Below are 22,554 nucleotides of genomic sequence, written 5' to 3'. Positions count from 1 at the left end.
AAGGGATAATTCGGTACATGTGTGGTGATGGGTTGTAATTAGTATTTTGGTGGTGAACATGATGTAGTCCATGCAGAAATTGAAGTACAATGATGTACACCTGAAATTTTTACAATGTTATAAACCAATGTAACTGCAATAAACAAAAAATTTATTAAAAAAAAAAAAAAGAACGGGGGGAAAAAAAAAAAAGCTGCTATTATCTGTCAAATAACACAGTGACCATGGTCCTTAACTAAATATTTTTTTCTCCTGCAACCCAGGGACGCCACGGTACCTCAGCTGGGTCTCATTGTTCCTCAACTGCATTAGTTAAGGTTACCCAAACTTGGATTTCAAAGGAATACTTTCATTGTTCCATCTGTCACACCAAGTAATCGGGGCCAGGTGGATGTCAGGATGCGTGTGGTTACCATCATAATCCTGCTCTTCTTTTGCAAAGCCGCTGAGCTCCGCAAGGCAAGCCCTGGGGGTGTGAGAAACCGAGTGAATCATGGCCGGGCGGGTAGGGGCCGGAGCGGCTCCAACCCAGTCAAACGCTATGCATCAGGCCTCTCCTGCGAAGTGTACACCTATCTTCACGAGAAATACTTAGATTGTCAAGAAAGAAAACTAGTTTATGTCTTGCCTGGCTGGCCTCAGGATTTGCTGCATATGCTGTTAGCAAGAAACAAGATCCGCATATTGAAGAACAACATGTTTTCCAAGTTTAAAAAGCTAAAAAGCTTGGATCTGCAACAGAATGAGATCTCCAAAATTGAGAGTGAGGCTTTCTTTGGTTTAAATAAACTTACTACTCTGTTACTGCAGCACAACCAGATCAAAGTCTTGACAGAGGAGGTGTTCATCTACACACCCCTCCTGAGCTACCTGCGTCTGTATGATAACCCCTGGCGCTGTACCTGTGAGATGGAAACGCTCATTTCAATGCTGCAGATTCCAAGGAACCGGAATTTGGGGAACTATGCCAAGTGTGAAAGCCCACAAGAACTAAAAAATCAAAAACTGCGGCAGATTAAATCTGAACAGTTATGTAATGAAGAAGAAAAAGAAGAATTGGACCCGAAACCCCAAGTGTCAGGGAGGCCCCCAGTCATCAAGCCTGAGGTGGACTCGACACTTTGTCACAATTATGTGTTTCCCATACAAACGCTGGACTGCAAAAGGAAAGGTTTGTGAATTCCTTACTTTTTCGTTTTCATGGATGATTAAAAGTGCTCTTTGAATCTTATAACCCTCCCTGCACCCCACCATGCCTTAGAATTTCTGGTGTCACTTCCACCAGAAATCTTTCCTCAATGACAAGGGAATTTACTCCAAGCTTCTCTGGAGTCCAAACTCAAGGTGGTTGGTGATTTGAGGACGTTAGAGGAGGGTGGGAGATATGCTCAGGAGGGGCAGCCGTTTGGGTCCTACTCTTATTCGCTCATCGCAAGCTCTGGCCAGAAGAAATTCCCTTCATCTCAAATCGAATGTAATTTAATTTATGTAGGTAAACCAGTGGGTATGAAAACGAGCGCAAATGCTGTCTGTATAACCTGACTTATGGCAATTAAAGTCAAAACATGGTGTGTGTCCACGGGGAAATGATAACCTCAAGGAAAACCAGATGCAGAACAGGACAAGTGAGAGCACTGCGAGAGGGAGGCCAAGCAGGATGCAGTGATGGCGAATCTGTAGTTCTCATGACTTAGTCTCAAAATTTCAATAAACGCTTGCTAACATCCTAACATCTTAATTGTTCCCAAATTACCTCCCAAAAAGCAAAAAAAAATTGAAAAAACAAGGTTGAAAATGTTTAATCCAAGAACTATGAGACTAAGGAAATCTTTTCAGAATATCACCTACTTCCTGAAAATCATTCCTGGATTTTACATCCCACACTATCTTGGGCTAGTACTGTGCAGGATTTGCATATATAGGATAAATTCATGAAATAAGAAAGCAAATGGGAGATTTCAGTAGTGTGCTTGACATGTGAGTGAAGACGTTCTCAAAGTGTGCACTGGGTACCGCTAATCTACACTAGGATAACAAGCCAGATGACAGTGTCTATCTGTTTCATTTCTGGCGTGGATGAATAACATATTTGTAATATTAAATTAATGTCAGATGTCATTGAATTAGGGTCATATACAGCACGATGTCATTTCTTCCACTTATTTTGGGAGGTTTGGCTTTATTTTGTTTCGTTAGAACAGAAAGGAAAGGTTAAGAGGAACATAGAGACTCTGGCTCCTCTCCAGGGAACTATAGGTAGGAATTTGTTGACATTGAAGAAGCAGGCAGTCTGAGCCAGGAGTAAATTTGTTCATTTACCAGCAAAGTCGTGCTCAAGTCTTGTCCCCCTCTCTCTGACTCTGAAGGTGGCACCTGGTTAGATCACACCAGGGCCACGTGGCACGAAAAGCTTTGCTTACTACAACGCCCTGTGAACTGTATATAATTTGATGCCATAGTAGAGCAATTGCACTGTAAGCTGGGAGATACAGTTATGGGCTCCTCCGACTTTGAGGGAAAGTGCTCATTAATTGAGAAGCTGCCATGCTCCGGGTACTGCACACACCTGCTGTCCACAACTTCCAGGAGGTAGTAGTTACAGTTGAGAAAAATGAGCCTCAGGGAGGTTCAGTCACTTGGCTGAGGTCTCACAGGCAAGCAGCAAAGCTGAGATTTGAACTTTGTTCTACCTGAGCCTGCTGTCTTCCAGAATTAATCTGATCACGTTCACACAAGCAGCTGCCTCAACATTAAAGAATTAATGGAAGCATTAAAGAGTTGCAGAAAACTCAGTCTATGTGGTTTCTCTGTAGCCAGATTGGGTGGAATTTCCCTGACATGGTTACGGTGAGTACTTAGTGCTTCATGCCGAAGAGCATATTCTACTAGGATTTTCTTTGATGCTTAACAACTTGAATTATCTATTTTAGAAACTAATACAAAGCTACTAATCCTAGACCTGCTTTAGAAAAATTACTTGATATTGCAGAAGTTCTATCCTCAAGCTAAAGTTAATTTGCACTTGCTGCCTCAGGGGATAAAGAGAAAGTGGGTACAGTTAAGTTCATTAATTATCCAAGAAACATGCCATCAACGCAAAATCGAAGACTTCTACAGCTAGACTACACTGTAATTTAAGAAGAGAGAACGTGTTAGGAAATAGCTTTCTTTTTTGTGTCTGTGAGGAAGATTGGCCCTGAGCTAACATCTGTGCCATTCTTCCTGTTTTTTATATATGGGATGCCACCACAGCATGGCTTGATGAGGGGTGTGTAGGTCCACCCCCGGGATCTGAACCTGTGAACCCCAGGCCGCGAAAGTGGAGTGCACAAACTTAACCACTATGCCACCAGGCCGGCCCTGGAAATATCTTTCTTTTTTCCCATTTTTCTACTCTTGGGGCATTCCCTCCCCAGTGAGCCTATTGCTGCCTTTGTCTTTTTTTCCACAATATTTTTTGTCTCTTTTTCTCTTGGCAAAATCAACTTACAAAAATACAAATATATTTTCTATTGCTTTCTTTCCTCTACTTACTGTTGTCTAGACACAACTTTCCAGATACACTCCATAAATTTATCCCCCCTGCTTTAAAAAGACACATATTACTTACTGGAAAACAATATAAAGAAAGTTGCATGACATACACAGTTAGAATATATAATATAGGATCATACATTAAAGGACAACTCAAGTCACTCCACATATTAGCTACATAAATCAGAGTCTACGCTTTTTAGATTATGAAATGCAGGGTACTTTTGTCTTTTAATATCATTAATATAAATTGCTTTCACTATGGTTGATATAAATCTATTGATTCTGTTGATTATTTATTTTTCATTTCTTGTTATAGTGTTCATTCACTTGAGTTTAAAAGCAAAGGTCTTGTCTATTAAACTCCCTTTGGTACTGCCTGGCCCAGGGCCGTGTGCTTTAGGTTGATGATAATAATTGAGCTGCTTTCTTTGCTCTTGCAAAGCAGTAATTTAAAAATAAAAATACATAGAAGCTAAAAATCATGGCTAGAATTCAAGTATGACCATCTGAATTTAATCCACTCTAATTTCCTTATCCCATTCCATAAATAGATAAATGTCAAATACTGAGAATAAATATTCAACAATGTTCATCTCTAGCTCCCTGCCAGAGTGTAGTAATACTTTTGATCATGCTCCATGTGTTAGATGTAGGATCTAAAGAAGCCTAAAACATGCCATCAAGAATGGAACTAGCTGTGATATTAATGAATAAGAGCTGTCGTCTAAATGCTCTGTGTGCCTAAGACATAGCAGTTTATATGCATTATGTCATTTACTCCTCGCAACCTTAAAAGAAGTACTATTGTTATCCCCATTTTATAAATGAGGACACTGAGGGGTAGAGAGGTTAAGTGGCCCTTCTAATGTCACAAAGGCAATCCCCAAGCAGTTCCCAAACCATTCACCAGCATGCAATGTCATCTCTTCCTTCAAGATTCTGGATACATCTATTAACCAAGAAGAATTTATAAGAGCTTTCTGGGTGCTTCCTCCCGGTCTTGGACCCTGCTCTTAGGCTCCGTACAATACACCATGCATGTGATCACACACAGGGAACCCGAATACAGATTCCCCCAACTCGGGAGTGGTGCCTTTCCCAGCTGACAGATGATGAGTTAGATGCTGTGCATAGGGTACCTAATATGTGCCAGTTTGACCACATAGACCTCAAAGATCACTATTTTTGTCTTAAACATCTGACTGCAAGAAACAGAAATAATAGCTTTATTCACTGGGAGACAGGCACTTTGCCAACAAAACTTAGTCTTTCAAAGGGAATAAATGTGAGATTATTTGAAAGGCAAGTTTATGCCATATTGAGGTAAATGGATTTGCCAAAAATCCATGCAAGTATGAGTTTTAAAACTGCCTTTTAGCTTCACATTTACCAGAATAATTCACCATTTTTAAGAATTCATTTTAATTCTAAGATTAGGGCTAGGGAGAATTGTGCCCATAAATTCCTCCCAGCTGCCTCTGAAGTTAATTTCACCACTGGTTTGAAAAATAATTAAGAACTTTTTATTTGCAATAAACAGGGCCATTTATGTCTCTTTACCTACCACTAGCAAGCCTTCAGAGTAGTTCTGACATTGCTGACAATCAAGATAGCCTGCTAAATGGGAAATTACATGGAGAAAAGTTCCCAATTTCCTCCTCAAAATCAGCAAGGTTTGGTTGGGGGAGGGGCAAGACTTGTCAGGGGTGATAATCAACTAAATATGGTATTTTTTCAGGGTTTACCAAGAATTTGGGGTAGCAGCAAATAATCATGTGGTACCTGGTCTAGAAATGGGGGCGTTGACCAAATTTGATTTCTGGCCTGGGGAAATTTGTATTTATATAATCTTTATCAAAGAGAAATATACTTTACGTCAATATTTGCAATTCTCTTTCAAGTTTAAGGTAAAAGAAGTAAAGAACTGTTTTTACTCATCAATACAAGAAATAAGATTTTTCCATATTTCTCTAAGCCGTACTAGTAAAGGCTCTGGTTTGCATTTCCTGGTATTACTTGTGGATCTTATTTTACCCAGGGTGCTGCTAACAACGCCCAAATTGGTTCTGCAATTTATATTCCTTTTCCAGCATCCACAGGTCTGCCACATTGCTTAAGCCGGGTTTCAGAGTGTTCTCATAAACATTTCTTGCTACCCATTTATTTGTGGTTAGCCCACATTAGCTTGTCCTACAGTCATTGCTTGGGAGGTCTCTGTCATCCACCCTCATGTCCAGCCCAGCAGATGTGGATTCAGCAAGCAAGTCCTGATAAACAGGCTGCTTTCCAGAACCTAGGAGATGCTGATTCTGGTGACGAGGAAGACCTACAGTCATTAATGGCTTTGTAGGGCCTTGGTGAGGACTTGGGCTTTTACTCATAGTGAGATGGGAAGCAACTGGAAGATTCTGCCATCTGGAGGAGGGGAAGCTATCTGGAAAAATGACATGATCTGACTTGTTTTAACAGGATCACATGGGCTTAGGACAGTATTGGGATAATCCAGACAAGAAGTGATGGTAGCTTGGACCAGTGTGGTAGCAGCGGAGGAAGTGAGATGTGGAATCCCGGGTATTTTGAAATAAAACTCTATTCTGCTTTTAAAAGCCTTCTAAGAAGATGCCACAGCCATTCTCAATCATTATTTCAAACACTAAATGTCAAGAAATTAATTTCTTCTGACTGTCCTCAATTGTCTCTGTGGTTATCAATTTTTGCTAGAATCTCCATCTCCTTGTTTACATGTAGTGACCAAGAGAGAATACAGCTCTCCAGTTAGGGTCTTGCTAATCCTAAAGGGAGGATTACCTCACTGTTGCAACATTATAAGTTCAAGTCTTAAAATCTTTCACCTTTCAATATGTTGGCAGACACAACTCTAGGTCAAACAGAATAATGTCTCATCAGAGGACTGAAATAACATCACCCCAAATTTTCAAAACACTTTTATTATAAGAGGCCTCAATATTCCTGAATTATTAAACTTAACAAACATTTAATGAGGTCTTATTATTTGCTATGTGTTAGTTATCTATTGCTGCCTAACAAACTCCCCCACAACTCGGTGGCTTAAAACAACACCTTCTATTATCTCACAGTTTCTGTGGATCAGGAAACCAGACATGGCTTCACTGGGTCCTCTGCTTCAGGATCTCTCACGAGGCTGCAACTAAGGTGTTGACCAGGGCTCAGGGCTGTGGTCTCAGCTGAAGGCTCAACTGGAAAAGGATCCTTATCCAAGTTCATATGGCTGTTGGCAGGATTCAGTTCCTTAAAGGCTGTTGGACTGAGGGCCTGAGTTCCTTGCTGGCTGTTTGCAAGAGGCCATGCTTAATACCTTGCCATGTGAGTCTCTCCAACATGGCAGCTTGCTTCATCAAAACCAGCAAATGAGAGTCTGCTAGCAAGAAAAAAGTCACAATTTCTTATAACCTACTTATGGAAGTGACATCCCATCACATTTGCTGCATTCTATTGTTAAAAGAAAGTCACTAGGTTCAGCCCATAGTCAAGAGGAACGATTTACACAAGGGTGTGAATATCAGTAGAGAGGATCATTGGGTGCCATTTTAGAAGCTGTCTGCCACATACCACTTATTTATTTATGAAATCTTAGGCACTGTTCTAAGCATCCCTCGTGAAGCTCCCATGGCGAGGAGGGGGCAAAAATGAAAAAAACTAGTAAAATGTACACAATGTCTGATAGTGATAACTACCATGGAGAAGAAGCAGGGAATGTTATTATTATTGTTACTGTTATTGCCCACTGGGAAGCAAGGAGATGTCATTTTAAATATAGAGCCTGAAGGGTCTCATGGCCATCCCAATATCCTGACTCCACCCCAGTTGCCCCTCCACCCCCACTTCACCCTACGTGCCAAGCTTGAGGATTCTAGGCAAGGGAACAGCATAAATTAAGCAGAAAAGTACCAGGAACAGGCAGCAGAGCAGAGTGTTTGGCAGCATAGATTCTCGGGGCTAGCATGTCTGTCTTTAAATCCTAGGAGTGTGACTGTGGGCAAGTTGTGCCTCAGTTCTTCCATCTGTAAAATGAGGATAATAATGGTGCTTAGCTCATAGGGTTCTGGGCACTTAATACTTATTAGAGCACCTAGAACAGTTCCTGCACGTAGATACTAAGAGGCTAAGATCCCATGACGAAGAGAAAGCAAATTTAACATTAATAAGAATACTACCAATACCATTCCATTAAAGATCATAGATTCTGAGCTGTTAAAGAGGGGAAAAAATAAGCCTGAGTCTTTATGAAAGTAAGTATACTTTGGGTTAAAAAATCATAAATATCAGAGGTTTTTTTTTAATATTTGGAAGAAATAATCAGCGATTCAATTATTGTGTACTGAAAGGAGCATTATGGATAAATGGATACCACCTTTCATAAACTTATTTTACTGTAACCAGTTCAAAAAATTTCTATTTCTTCAGAAAGCTTTTGGGTCATGCTATTTCTCAGGTGTCAAGCTGGACATTTTATTCGTTGCTTCTAGTTTTCTTTTGTGGGAACAGATTTGTTTCTCTTCACAGGCTTCACTTGCCCTACTTAAAATTGAATAAAACCTCTTCAGAATATTTTGTTAAAAATTAAGAGGAAGGGCAAGTATTATGCTAAAACATGAAATAAACACTTTACATTTTTTTAAAGCGTGATTTAAAGGCAAACATAAATAGTAAGAGAGAAATTAAGTGAATCTTGATTTCCTGTTCACCTGTGAAAAATAACCCGGGCTCCTCTTCCAGAGGCTTTTCGCATAGTAGTAGTAGTAGTGGTAATAGGGGAAGCAGCAGCAGCAGCAGCAGCAGCTGCACGATTGTTCTTATTATTGTCCCCGAGGAGTCCAGTTACTGCTGTGCCCCAGGAAGAGTCAGGGCGTGGTGGAGCATGAACTAAGTCACAAGGATGCCGGGAATAGGTGGGTGATGAGGAAGCAGGGGCAGCAAGTCAGGACTACTCTTTCTCGAATTTTAGCATCCAAGGAAAAGAGAAATAAGAACAGCTTGAGGGTCATCAAGGTCAAGAGCTTTTCGTTTGTTTTTAGGTTGGAGAGACCTGAGCTTATTTGTTGGCAGAAGAAGCCTGAGGAGAGAGATAAAATGAAGATGCAACAAAGAAGCAGTAATTAATAGTGAAAACTCCTAGAGAAATGGGAGGGGTATGGAGCAGTTCGATTTGTTTCATTTCGTTTTAGTGTTCTTGTTTTTAAAGCTTCCCAGGTGATTCTAAGGTCAGCCAAGCGTGAACCCCACTGCTTCACCTCATGACAGCCACCTGAGTGGCCCTGCCTGTGTCCTCCTCCTGACTTCTTGCCGCTGCCTCTAGGAAGTTTCTCTGAACAGCTCAGCAAGGAATGGTATCTGCTCCTCTAAGTGTGATGTACCTGGTTTGCTGGGCTTTGGTGGAATTTAGCCCCTACTAAGGCTTTTTCATCCCAGTGTTCTTTGGCTTTAGATATCCCTTTCCTCTTTAGGAGCTGACTCTTCAACCACAGGTAAGAGTGAGAGAGAAAATGGGGGTGAGAGGAGAGCCTCATAACTTGAAATAATTAATTTTTCCAGAGTTGAAGAAAGTTCCAAACAACATCCCTCCTGATATTGTTAAGCTTGACTTATCATGCAATAAAATCAAACAACTTCGACCAAAGGAGTTTGAAGATGTTCATGAGCTAAAAAAATTAAATCTCAGCAGCAATGGCATTGAATTCATAGATCCTGGTAAGTTCCACAGAAGAGCCCTTTAAACGGGTGACTAAGTATTCTCTGATTTTTCTATGGCAACATTTATAGTAAATACAATTTAGCTTTAAAAAAACTAAATTAAGGGGCCAGCCTGGTGGCGTAGCTGTTAAGTGTGCATGCTCTGCTTCGGCGGCCCAGGGTTCGCAGGTTCGAATCCCAGGCGCACACTGACGCACCGCTTGTCAAGCCATGCTGTGGTGGCATCCCATATAAAGTAGAGGAAGATGGGCTTAGATGTTAGCCCAGGGCCAATCTTCCTCAGCAAAAAGAGTAGGATTGGCATCGGATGTTAGCTCAGGGCTAATCTTCCTCACACACACACACAAAAAACAACTAAATTAATAAAGTTTGAATTTAAATTAAACATGATGCTTAAATTAGAATTAATTTGGCACTCAGAGAAATATTTGCCAAAATGTTGCTTTATGAAGTATATAATACTATATATTACTAAGCAACGGTTATTCAATTGGTCCAAATAAAAGTGTTTTGTAGAATAGATTTAAAAAATAAGAATATGTGACTAGTAGTCAATAATATGCTAAACATGTAGTGATGTTTTTGTTTTTGTTTTTGTTTTTTGCTGAGGAAGATTCACCCTGAGCTAACATCTGTGCCAATCTTCCTCTATTTTGTATGTGGGCCCCTGCCAAAGCATGGCTGCCAATGAGTGGTGTAGGTCCGCACCTGGGAACTGAACCCAGGCGGCCGAGGCAGAGCACATCGAACTTAACCACCAGGCCACAGGGCCAGCCCCAAACATGTAGTGATTTTTAAAGGGAAATTCAGATTTGGCATTTTCTTTGCTGTTCATTAAGTCCCAACCTGTTTAAAGTAAATTTGAAACAATCTGCTAAGCACCAAGCTCATAAATTAAGATCAAGTGTGGTTAAACCAGAGCCAGACATATTTTATCTAATCCTAGATCAAGATCAATTCTCTTTTCCATCCTTTAAATCTCCTCTCCACTTGCTAAGCAAAGCCTCTGGCACAAATGAGCGTGGTAAGTTAACACACTGGACTTGGAAAGAACTGAGAGTTACTGCAATATTGATCAGATTTGTAACACACACGTGTGCCTTCACAGTGCTACCTCAGTTTGAAAAGTCCTATCTGTAAAAATGATTATTGGTACTATTGATAATGCAATGTTAATGTCATAAACATTTTGAGGACAATTGTTACTTCTACTTTTCTTAATACTCATTTAATACCCTTAAAAGAACATTAGGACTTTAACACTGTAGATGTGAAAATTGAGAGTGAATGTTCTGGAGCTACAAAGGCATATTTTAGTATTAATAACATCTTTTAAAAATATTAAGAAATAATAATTTAAAAACTTTCCCAAGAGAACAGCAGTGTGCCACACTTATACCTTAGCTTGTATGTACAGATGGTGTAAGCCTGGGAGTATCTATAAATTGTGAGGTCAAAAGCAGTTTTCATTTCATAGTGAATAAGAATACTGCAGAGACACTCTTCTCCCAAATGAAGCAATCATTGTATTAGTGTGCAGGTCAGTGACTGGTAGCCAGTCTCCACAAAGCCAGGCCACAGTGTGAAGAATCTCGAGGTGGAGACGCTCTCTTGCTTCATGAGAACCAAAGAATCGCAAGACAAGCATGCCGTGTCACAGGGCCCTGGGCAAGTCTTTCCTTCTGAGGCTGTCATGCAAACCTCAGCTGACCAACTATCAAAAGTATCGATGCAAACAAGTTTTAAAGCTATCTCTAAAAGAGACTAAAATGTTATTTATTATATAGCCTAAGTTAAATTTATTAAAGTAGTGAATAATGGTGCAAAAATGTTTTAATTATAATAGAACTACAGTATGTAAAGAAAACTAAAGAAAAATGAGAGAAGACAATACGGAGATAGATAATAGTACAAAATGGGTTTCTTTGACTTTTAGTGATATTTTTCCCGCATCAGTTATGAAATTCCCATAATTGTGAGGATTCCTTTTTCATCCCTGGGATCTCCCAAAAGCCTTTAATCTTGTTTACCCAATGTGATTTTTGTTGTTGTTGTTTTGTTTTTTTTGTTTTTTTCCCCTTTTTCTCCCCAAAGCCCCAGTAGATAGTTGTATGTCATAGTTGCACATCCTTCTAGTTGCTGTATGTGGGACACCACCTCGGCATGGCCGCACAAGCTGTGCATCAGTGCGCGCCCGGGATCTGAACCCGGGCCGCCGGTAGCGGAGCACGCGCACTTAACCGCTAAGCCACGGGGCTGGCCCCTACCCAATGTGTTTTCCTTGCTGACATACAACATGATCTCTGTTATCAGCAGTCATATTCTCTTTTCTCCTTTGTTCAATTCAGTCCCAGGAAAGTATTTTCTACATTAACAAACATGTATTAAGCACCTACCAAGTGCCAACCACTTTCCTTGGTATGTTCTCTGGAACAAAAAAGTATCTCAGCTCATAAATAAGTCAAAATGACCTAAAGAACTTTTAAAATAAAAGACCTTCTATATGTCAGGGCCTTTGAGATGAAACACTGCCAAAGCAGACTTACTTTAATGACTTATGCTGGTAGGTAGACACATGCAATGAGATTCACCAGTTTTAAAAGGTGTGAATAACAGTCTCATAAAATGCCAGACATTATTGCAGAAAAGGGAAAGAAGACACCCTATTAAGGATTTTACCTCCTTTAAGAAACAAATGAAAACTAGCTTTTCCAAGAGCCTGAATATATATGGCCTAAGTAACTACTATAACACTTTCAAAATAAAATCTAGGGTTGTTTACACATGCTTTCAATCTGAAGAGCTGACTTGTTTTAAAAAAAGTAAATTGTGAGATAATTGACTCACTGAATGTTAGCAAATAGAAAAAAATGCAATGTCTTCAGAACTGTCATTACAAGGGCTGACCTTCTGCTCCTCCCCAGCCGCCTGCCCTCCCTACCCTACTCACCCCACCCCCAAGCCATTGCTTTGCACCAAAATAGAAAGAATTCTTTTTAGGGGGAATTATGGGTTTTGTCTGAGAACAAATGATATGAAAATGGTTAATGGTATTGGTATGAGAGCACATTTTCCAAATTCAAAATAAGGACACTGTATGCTCTGAGTATTTTAAAACAGTAATGAGAAAATGTTTAAAATAGAAACAAATTATGTGAAATCAGGATTGACCTATAAATTCTACAGTATCTGGTCAGTCCACAGCAACTGAAATAGGGATAATCTAGGTTTAGATTTCTTTACTCCTGGAGGGGGAAAAAAGCGCTTTCTGTTGTCTTATTTTACATTATGTGTTTGATATTTGTTTTAATTACCCACCCTCCAGCAGAATTAAATGCATATGGATTCAAAACTGATAGCTACCACAGCTTGCCAAAACACAACCAGATGTTTTCAAAATGTTGATAAAATTTTTTTGTTTTTGGACTCTACAGGAGTATAATTCCGTCTCCCTAAAGTGGGAACAGGCTGTTTGTAGGCATTTTCAGAGTGTACTGATATCCCAGGGAGCTGTCAAATCATCACTAGATACATTTTTCATTATTGTATGTACTTACGTCCTACATTTGAAATATTTTCCTAATTCATGCCTTTTTTGTGGCATCTTTCCAGTGAATATAAAAGTGCACATAAGCCCAAAATACATTTTTTAGAAAGCTAACTTAAAACTGATTTTTCAAATAAAATATTGTATTCTAGTCAATTCAATCAATCAAGGGAAAAGCTTTGTTTGAGTAAAAACATATTTCAGAATTTCACATTTAGACACGTATACTGTTAGGCAAATATAATTAAAACCAAAATCTTCTCCCAAACATAGAAATCCTCTCCACAAAAGTAGCAGAGGAAAAAAACACTTTTATTACTGCATAACCAGAATGTGATGCCCATCACAGGCAATCTGCTAAGGGATTGCAAAGCAGAAAGAAATCTCACTCCTTTATATAGCCAAGCAGAGACAACCCAAGACATACATGTTTTCAGGATAAATGATAACTCGTCCTTAACTAGAAAGACTTGATAGCACATTTGCCCTACACAGTTCACCCTAACGTTGCCTGGTAATTGAGGTGACCATCTGTGTTAGCTCATTGGCTTTATCCAGAGGAAAACAAACTTCTATCTTTATAACAAGACATAGTTTTTTGCAGCTTGGAGCCAAGTCTCCTACCCTCCCACAGAAATGGCGAAATAGGGGTGCTATCTCTTTTGATGTTTACCTTTCAAAGAGATGGCTCCCAGGTCTTTGAGAAAGACATTCCTGGCTCATAAAGCTGACAGAAGGCCTCATTAGTCTTCTAAAGGAGATGTACACATTTCAAAGATAGGAGAAAGTGCTTATAAATTTTCTAAAGTAAATGCTCTGAGAAAAAGGAGATGAGGGAAATCTTTTCCTTTATTTTCAACAGGAAGAATTAAGTCTCTTATTTTCCATCTATATTTGTCCTTATAATGTACCACACAGTTGCATTTAACCCAATTACTCATTGGTTTAATAAATATTTTCTGTTTCTAGCTGCTTTTTTAGGACTCACACATTTAGAAGAGTTAGATTTATCAAACAACAGTCTGCAAAACTTTGACTATGGAGTATTAGAAGACTTGTATTTTTTGAAACTCTTGTGGCTCAGAGATAACCCTTGGAGATGTGACTACAACATCCACTACCTCTACTACTGGTTAAAGCACCACTACAACGTCCACTATAATGGCCTGGAATGCAAAATGCCTGAAGAATACAAAGGGTGGTTTGTAGGGAAATACGTTCGGAGTTACTATGAAGAATGCCCCAAAGACAAATTACCAGCATACCCTGAAATATTTGACCAGGATACAGAAGATGATGAATGGGAAAAAATACATAAGGATCACACAGCAAAGAAGCAAAGTGTAAGAATCACTATAGTGGGATAACTTAGAAATTGTTCTGGTTGCAACTAGTTTTGTATTTGCTATACTGGTGTCAGAAAACGGTATGTTTACATTTTGATTAACTGTGTTGCCTATTTATGCAGGGTTTTCCAGTTAAAGGAAGGAAGTTCCTTTAATTATTTTTATTATTATTGTTGTGACAATTAGAGTAATCAAGGGAATACTTTCATCCTGCTTGCCTGCCTGTTTGCAGAACAGCTTTTGGTGACGATTCCACAGTGGTAACCTGCAGGAGTTGGGTCCCAATGATGGCATTAGAATTTCATAATGTCCTATATAAAGGTTTTTACTGCTTTTTGAAAATAAAAATTAAAAAAAAAAAAAAACTTCGTTTGTTTTGACATGCCTTTTGATAGCTGCTTGTACATACCTATACATGGTCAAAATGAAAAGATACAAATGCTTAGTAATAAAATGTAATTCTCTCCCCTCTGCACCCCCCTGCTTTTTTTTTTCTTTTTAAATAAGTCAGCTTATGCACTGAATAAATTTCCATTTCTGATTCCTGTGCATTCCAAAAAGAGGTCCTGGTAAATCCAGATTCTCAACTACTCTTTACTGCTCCTTGCAAAAAACTGTCAAGCTAGACCTGAAGAATTGTCACAAGCAATAAGTAGAGAATCTGAGAATTATGTTGGAGGCTGGTCAGAAGATGAAACACTGAGAAGCAGTGTTAGGTGGTGTGAATCATGAGCCCTGAAGAGGTATAACTAGTGAACGTGGAAACAGCACTGGTTTTTGAATAGAGTTCCGACTAGGAAACTGTCTGTCAATGGGGAAGGGTCTGAGCCCTTCCTGCTAAGGTAATATGTCAAGGAGCATAAAACAAAAGATGAAATTAGGATTCAGGGTCAGGATTTGGGATGAAACAGAATGAAAAAAGAGGAAGTAATATCAGAGGCAACTGAGGGAAGGGGTGGTGCCCAAGAGAATCCCATGACTTAGTTTTGCAGGTTAAAATTAGCTCACCTAGAGAAACAGATCATCAGAAAAAGAGGAAATATGGGGAAACTGACCTCATCAGTTTGCATTTTGATAGTCGGCTATACTATTAGAAAGAAAAATAAGATGAAAAGAAATATGTACATATCCCTAGAAATACCACTTTTTCCTTTTTATACAGATTTCCTTTTCACACTGAGTTGAATATATTTTCATTTTTTATATCAAGCTATTCCTACAAAGTTTATCAATTGCTCTTATTTGATACTTGCACAAATTCCCAAAGCATAGAAGATGGTATATGACAAATATCAATGAGCATTTCTTAAGCACATACTAGATGCCAGACACTGTACTAAGAGCTTCATGTATCCTATTTCTAATTATCAAACGATCCTTCTGAAGTAGGTAAATATTATCTGCCTTTTCTAGATGAGGAATCCAAGGCTTAGAGTTCAGGTAACTTGGACAAAGCCACATAGCGGGCAGGTGGCAGAGCCAGGATTCAGGTCTGCCTAAGGCCTTTCTGCTGTGCAGGGCTGCAGAGCACTCTAAAAGTTACCCTTGGCCATGGCTGCCTCGCATCAGAACTTACAAAACCAGATCCCAAAAAAGGAATAGGTACTAGGAAGCTTAAGCCTTTCTTTCCAGAAACAGCTGTGAGGGCACTTGGCAGGAGAGAGTCTTTGATCTAAGTTGTTTAAATCTGTGTTAAGAGGCCTATTTGCTTGTCCAAGAGCTTCAGCCTGAGGGACAAACGGAACTGCCGTCAGGGAATATAGGCCAGTGGACGCTATCTTTGTGCTCACCCTCTCCCTTGCTGCAACTCACTTCTATCTCCCAGAAAACAGCTTCTACATTCATCTGGAAGCCCAATTTTTGTGACTGCTGCCCAGGGGACACTCCAGATCACCTAGCTCTGGTGGTCAGTGGAGCTTACACTTGCAGTCCAACAGGACTGTATATGTTTGCATACTTTAAAAGCTGCTGCCTAAGGGTCTGGCTTCCAATCAGTCTGAATCTAGGTGTGACTGAGATCCTCCCCTTGGGAACAATGGCAGGTTTTGGCACACTCTCAACTACTGGAAGTAATTAAAAATGTAATAGGCTGCTTAGACAATCACAAAGGTTTGGAAGACAACCATGGGCTAAGGCAGGGTTGAATGACAAGGTTCTTCTCCTACATGAGGTCCTCCTTTAAGACTAGGAGAGGTGGTTGTTTCACCTAATGCAAAGAAACCAACACAGAGAGTTAATCGAGATGAAGAAACAAAGAAATATATTCCAAACAAAAGAACAAAATAAAACCTTAAAAAAAAACCTTAATGAAATGGAGATAAGTAATTTACCTGATAAAGAGTTCAAAGTAATGGTCATAAAGATGCTCGCTGAACTGGGGAGAAGAGTGGATAAACATACAGCAAGAACTTCAACAAAGAGATAGAAAATATAAGACAGTACCAAACAGAAGTCACAGAACACAATATTGTGAAGAATACAATAACTGAATTGAAAAATACACTAAAGGGGTTCAAAGTAGACTAGATGAAACAGAAGAAAGTATCAGTGAACTCAAAGACAAGGCAGTGGAACTCACCCAATCAAAGCAGCAAAAAGAAAAAAGAATGAAAAAAAGTAAATATATCTAAGGAACGTATGGGACAACATCAAGAGTACTAATATTTGTACTATTGGGGTCCCAGAAGAAGAAGAGGAAGAAAGAGGCAGAAAAGCTATTTGAAGAAATAATGGCTGAAAACTTCCCTAACTTAGGGATCCAGGAAGCTCAAAGAGTTCCAAAAAAGATGAACCCAAAGAGACCCACACCAAGATACATTTAAAATTTTTTTTTTTTACTTATTTATTTTTTTCCCCCAAAGCCCCAGTACATAGCTGTATGTCACAGCTGCACATCCCTCCAGCCGCTGTACATGGGACGCGGCCTCAGCATGGCCGGAGAAGTGGTGCGTCGGTGCGCGCCCGGGATCCGAACCCGGGGCACCAGCAGCAGAGCGTGCACACCCAACCACCAAGCCACGGGGCCAGCCCCCAAGATACATTTTGATTAAAATGTCAAAAATTAAACACAAGGAGAGAATCTTAAAAGCAGTAAGAGGAAAAGAACTTTATATACAAGGAACCCCCATAAGACTATCAGCAGATATTTTAGCAGAAACTTTGCAGGCCAGAAGGAAGTGGCACAGTATATTAAAGTGCTGAAAGAAGAAAACTTCCAACCAAGAATACTCTACCTGGCAGAGTTATCATTCAGAATTGAAGGAGAGATAAAGAGTTTTCCTGACAAGAAAAAGCTAAAGGAGTTTATCATCACTAAACCAGCCTTATGAGAAATGTTAAAAGGACTTCTTTAAACTGAAAAGAAAGGGCACTAATTAGTAACAAGAAAACATATGGAAGTAAAAGTCTCACTGGAAAGGTAAGTGTATAGTGAAGGTAGTGGACTAATCACTTATAAAGCTAAAGTGAAACTTAAAAGACAAAAATAGTAAAAATAACTATAACTACAATAATTAGTTAAGGGATACATAAGATAAATAGACGTGAATGTAACATCAAAAACATAAAATGTGGGGGGGAGAGTAAAAATATAGTGCTTCAGAATGTGATCAAACTTAAGTTGTTATCAACTTAAAATAGACTGTTATAGATATAAGTAGTTATATGTAAGCCTCACGGTAACCACAAAGCAAAATCCTACAGTAGATACACAAAAGACAAAGAGAAAGGAATCTAGCATACCACTAAAGAAAGTCATCAAACCACAAAGGAAGAAACCAAGAGAATAAGAGAGGAACTACAAAATAGCCAGAAAACAATTAGCAAAATGGCAATAAGTACATACCTATCAATAATTACTTTAAATGTAAGTGGACTAAATTCTCCAATGAAAAGACACAGAGTGGCTGAAAGGTTAAAAAAAAACAAGACCCTGCTACATGCTGCTTACAAGAGACTCACTTCAGATGTAAGGACACAGACTGAATGTAAAAGGATGGAAAAAGATATTCCATGCAAATGGAAACCAAAAGAAAGCTGGAGTAGCTATACTTAGATAAAATAGACTTTAAAACAAACACTGTAATAAGAGACAAAGAAGGGCATTACATAATGAGAAAGGGGTCAATCTAACAAGAGGATATAACATTTGTAAATATTTATGCACCCAACATAGGAGTACCTAAACATATAAAGCAAATATTAACAGACCTAAAGTGAGAAACAGACAACAGTACAATAATAGGAGGGGACGTTAATACCCTACTTACATCAGTGGATAAATCACCCAGACAGAAAATCAATAAGGAAACATCAGCCTTAAACAACACATTAGACTAGATGGACTTAACAGATATATACAGAACATTTCATCCAAAGGCAACAGAATACACATTTTCTCAAGTGCACATGGAACATTCTCCAGGATAGATCATATATTAGTCCACAAAACAAGTCGTAATAAATTTAAGTGATTGAAATCATATCAAGCATCTTTTCTGACCACAATGGTATGAAACTAGAAATAAATTACAAGAAGAAAAATTGGAAAATTCACAAATATATGGCAATTAAACAACATGCTACTGAACAACCAACAGGTCAACAAAGAAATCAAAATATACCTTGAGACAACCAAAAATGGAAATACAGCACACGAAAATTTATGGGATGCAGCAAAGGCAGTTCTAAAAGGGAAGTTGATAGCGATAAATACTTACCTCAAGAAACAAGAAAAATCTCAAATAAACAACCTAAATTTACATCTCAAGGAACTAGAAAAAGAAGAACAAACTAAGCTCAAAGTTAGTAGAAGGAAGGAAATAACAAAGATCAGAGCAGAAATAAATGAAATAGAGACCAAAAAGACAGTAGGAAAGATCTATGAAACTAAGAGCTGGGTTTTGGAAAAGATAAACAAAATTGATAAACCTTTAGCTAGACTCACCAAGAAAAAAGAGAGAACTCAAATAAAATCAGAAATGAAAGAGAAGACATTACAACTGATAGCACGGAAATACAAAAGATCATAAGAGACTACTATGAACAATTATACACCAACATATTAGGCAACCTAGAAGAAATGGATAAATTCCTAGAAACATACAACCTACCAAGACTGAATCATGAGGAAATGGAAATTCTGAACAGACTGATTACTAGTCAGGAGATTGAATCAGTAATCAAAAACTTCCCAACAAAAGTTCAGGACCAGATGGCTTCATTGGTGAATTCTACCAAACATTCAAAGAAAAATTAATACCAGACTTCTCAAACTCTTCCCAAAAATAGAAGATGAAAGAACACTTCTAAACTTTTTTTACAAGGCCAGCATCACGCTGATGCCAAAACCAGATAAGGATGCCACAAGAGAAGAAAATTACAGGCCAATAACACTGATGAACATAGATGCAAAAATCCTCAATAAATATTAGCAAATCAAATTCAACAATACATTAAAAGGATCATACAGCATGATTAAGTGGGATTTATCCCTGGGATACAAGGATAGTCCAACATCTGCAAATCAATCAATATGAAACACCACATTCACAAAATAAAGGGTAAAAATTATATGATCATCTTAATAGACACAGAAAAAAACATTTGACAAAATTCAACATCCATTTATGACAAAAACTCTCAACAAAGCAAGTACAGAGGGAATATGCCTCAACATAATAGCATATATGACAAGCCCACAGCTAACATCGTACTCAGTGTTGGAAAGCTGAAAGCTTTTCCTCTAAGATCAGGAACAAGACAAGGATGCCCACTCTCACCACTTTTATTCAACACAGTATTGAAAGACCTAGCCAGAGCAATCAGGCAAGAAAAAGAAATAAAAGCCATCTGAATTGGAAAGGAAGAAATCAAACTATTACTATTTGCAGATGACCTGATATTATATATAGAAAACCCAAAGGACTCCAACAAAAAACTGTTAGAATTAATGAATGAATTTAGTCAAGTTGCAGGATAAAAAATTAATATACAAAAATCTGTCGCATTTCTATATACTAATAACAAACTATCAGAAAGAGAAATTAAGGGGAAAATCCCATTTACAACTGCATCGAAAAGAATAAAATACCTAGGAAAAAATTTAAACAAAGAGGTGAAAGACCTGTACACTGAAAAAAAGAAGACATTGGTGAAAGAAATTGAAGATACAAATAAATGAAAAGATATTCTGTGCTCATGGATTGGAAGAATTAATATTGTGAAAATGTCCATAATACCCACAGCAATCTACAGATTCAATGTGATCCCTACCAAAATTTCAATAGCATTTTTCACAGAAATAGAACAGACAATCCTAAAATTTGTATGGATCCACAAAAGACCTCAAATAGCCAAAGCAATCTTGAGAAAGAAGAACAAAGCTGGAGGCATCACACTCCCTGATTTCAAACTATATTACAAAGCCATAATAATCAAAACAGCATAGTATTGGCGTTAAAACAGACACATAGATCAATGGAATAGAATAGAGAGCCCAGAAATAAACCCATGCATATAGTTGGCCCTCTGTATTTGCAGGTTTCATATCCATGGCTGGTTAAATCCATGGATGCAAAACCTGTGGATACAGAGGACCAACTGTATTCATTGTACTACACCATTTTATATAAGAGACTTGAACCTCCATGAATTTTGGTATCCACAGGGGTTCCTGGAACCAATCCCCCACAGATAATGAAAAACAACTATGTATGGTCAATTAATTTACAACAAAAGAGCCAAGAATATACAATGGAGAAAGGACAGTCTCTTCAATAGTGTCAGGAAGACTGGACAGCTACATGCAAAAGAAGGAAACTGGACCACCGTCTTACACCATACACAAAAATTAACTCAAAATGGATTAAAGACTTGAACATAGGATCTGAAATCAAAACTATAGACGAAAATATAAGTGTTAAGCTCCATCACATAGGTCCTGGGGATGAAGTTTTTTTAATCTGGCACCAAAAGCAAAAATGAACAAGTGAGACTACACGAAACTAAAAAGCTTTTGCACAGCAAAGGATCCATCAACAAAATGAAAAGGCAAACTACTGAATTGGAGAAAATATTTGCAAATAATATATCTGATAAGAAGTTAATATCCAAAATATATAAAGAACTCATACAGTCAATAGCAAAAAAAAATCCTATTAAAAAATGGGCAAAAGATCTGAACAGACATTTTTCCAAAGAAGACATACAGGTGGCCAATAGGTGCATGAAAAGGTGCTCAACATCAGTAATCATCAGGGAAATGCAAATCAAAACCACAATGACATATCTCCTCATACTTGTTAGAATGGCTATTATCAAAAAGACAAGAAATAACAAATGTTGGTGAGAATGTGGAGAAAAAGGAACCCTTGTACTCTGTTGGTGAGAATGTAAATTGGTGCAGCCACTATGGAAAACAGTATGGAGGTTCGTCAAAGAATTAAAAATAGAACTACCATATGATCCAGCAATTCCACTTCTGGGTATATATCTGAAGAAAGAAAAAACAGTAACTCAAAAAAATATATGCACCCCTATGTTCATTGCAGCATTATCTACAATAGCTAAGACATGGAAACAACCTAAGTGTCCATCGATAGATGAATGGGAAAAGAAAATGTTGTTTATATATGTGTACAATGAAATATTACTCAGCCATAAGAAAGAATGAAATCTTGGCATTTGTGACAACATGGATGGACCTCAAGGGCATTATGCTAAGCGAAATAAGTCAGACAGAGAAAGACAAATACTGTATGATCTCACTTATTTGTGGAATCTTAAAAAAAAAAACTCAAAAAACAAAAAAAACAAGCTCATAGATACAGAGAACAGACTGGTGGTTGCCAGAGACAGGGGCTAGGGGATATGAGAAATGAGTGAGTGTCAAAAGGTACAAACTTCCAGTTTAAAATAAATAAGTCCTGCGTATAATGTACAGCAATGTGACTATAGTTAATAATGTGTATTGCATATTTAAATATTGCTAAGAGAGTAGATCTTACAATTTCTCATCACAAGAAAAAAAATATTTTTGTAATAATGTGTAGTGACAGATGTTAATTAGACTTATTGTGGTGATCATTTTGCAATGTATACAAATTTGAATCATTATGTTGTACACCTGAAACTAAGATAATGTTACATGTCAATTATGCGTCAACAAAAAATTTTTTAAAAAGCAGAAAAAATCTGTATTAATATGTACAGGAAACCAAGAGGATGGGAAGCCAGAAGTATTACTGGAGCTGATGGTTCAGGAAATGACTCTGGATTGTGAAGTTCTAACTACTCTGCCCATTTTACCAGTGGGTTGGGTCAGGGCTAGAGACTTGGAGATACTGGTTCTCCACACAAATCTTCGCATTATTCAGTATGAGGTATTAAAGG

The 22,554-nt window shown here is 38.2% G+C and overlaps 2 protein-coding genes across 3 annotated transcripts in view; one reads left to right on the top strand and one right to left on the bottom strand.

The window, feature by feature from the left end:
* LRRC17 (leucine rich repeat containing 17) overlaps positions 1-14,586 on the top strand; it is an 86,294-nt gene extending 71,708 nt beyond the window's left edge. For both annotated transcript variants that reach the window (XM_087442085.1, XM_004439318.3), the window contains exons 2-4: positions 264-1,171; positions 9,112-9,267; positions 13,787-14,586. In XM_087442085.1, coding sequence (XP_087298211.1) covers positions 400-1,171; positions 9,112-9,267; positions 13,787-14,184 — 1,326 coding nt within the window. In that variant the 5' untranslated portion in view covers positions 264-399 and the 3' untranslated portion in view covers positions 14,185-14,586. The remainder of the gene's footprint in view (positions 1-263; positions 1,172-9,111; positions 9,268-13,786) is intronic.
* FBXL13 (F-box and leucine rich repeat protein 13) overlaps positions 1-22,554 on the bottom strand; it is a 241,386-nt gene that overhangs the window by 104,943 nt on the left and 113,889 nt on the right.

The sequence above is a fragment of the Ceratotherium simum genome, chromosome 1, assembly GCF_057802395.1.
Source record: "Ceratotherium simum simum isolate JZ-2026a chromosome 1, ASM5780239v1, whole genome shotgun sequence".
NCBI lineage: Eukaryota > Metazoa > Chordata > Mammalia > Perissodactyla > Rhinocerotidae > Ceratotherium > Ceratotherium simum.
The sequence above is the reverse complement of the archived record's forward strand: the minus strand, read 5'-3'. Positions and strand labels throughout refer to the sequence as shown.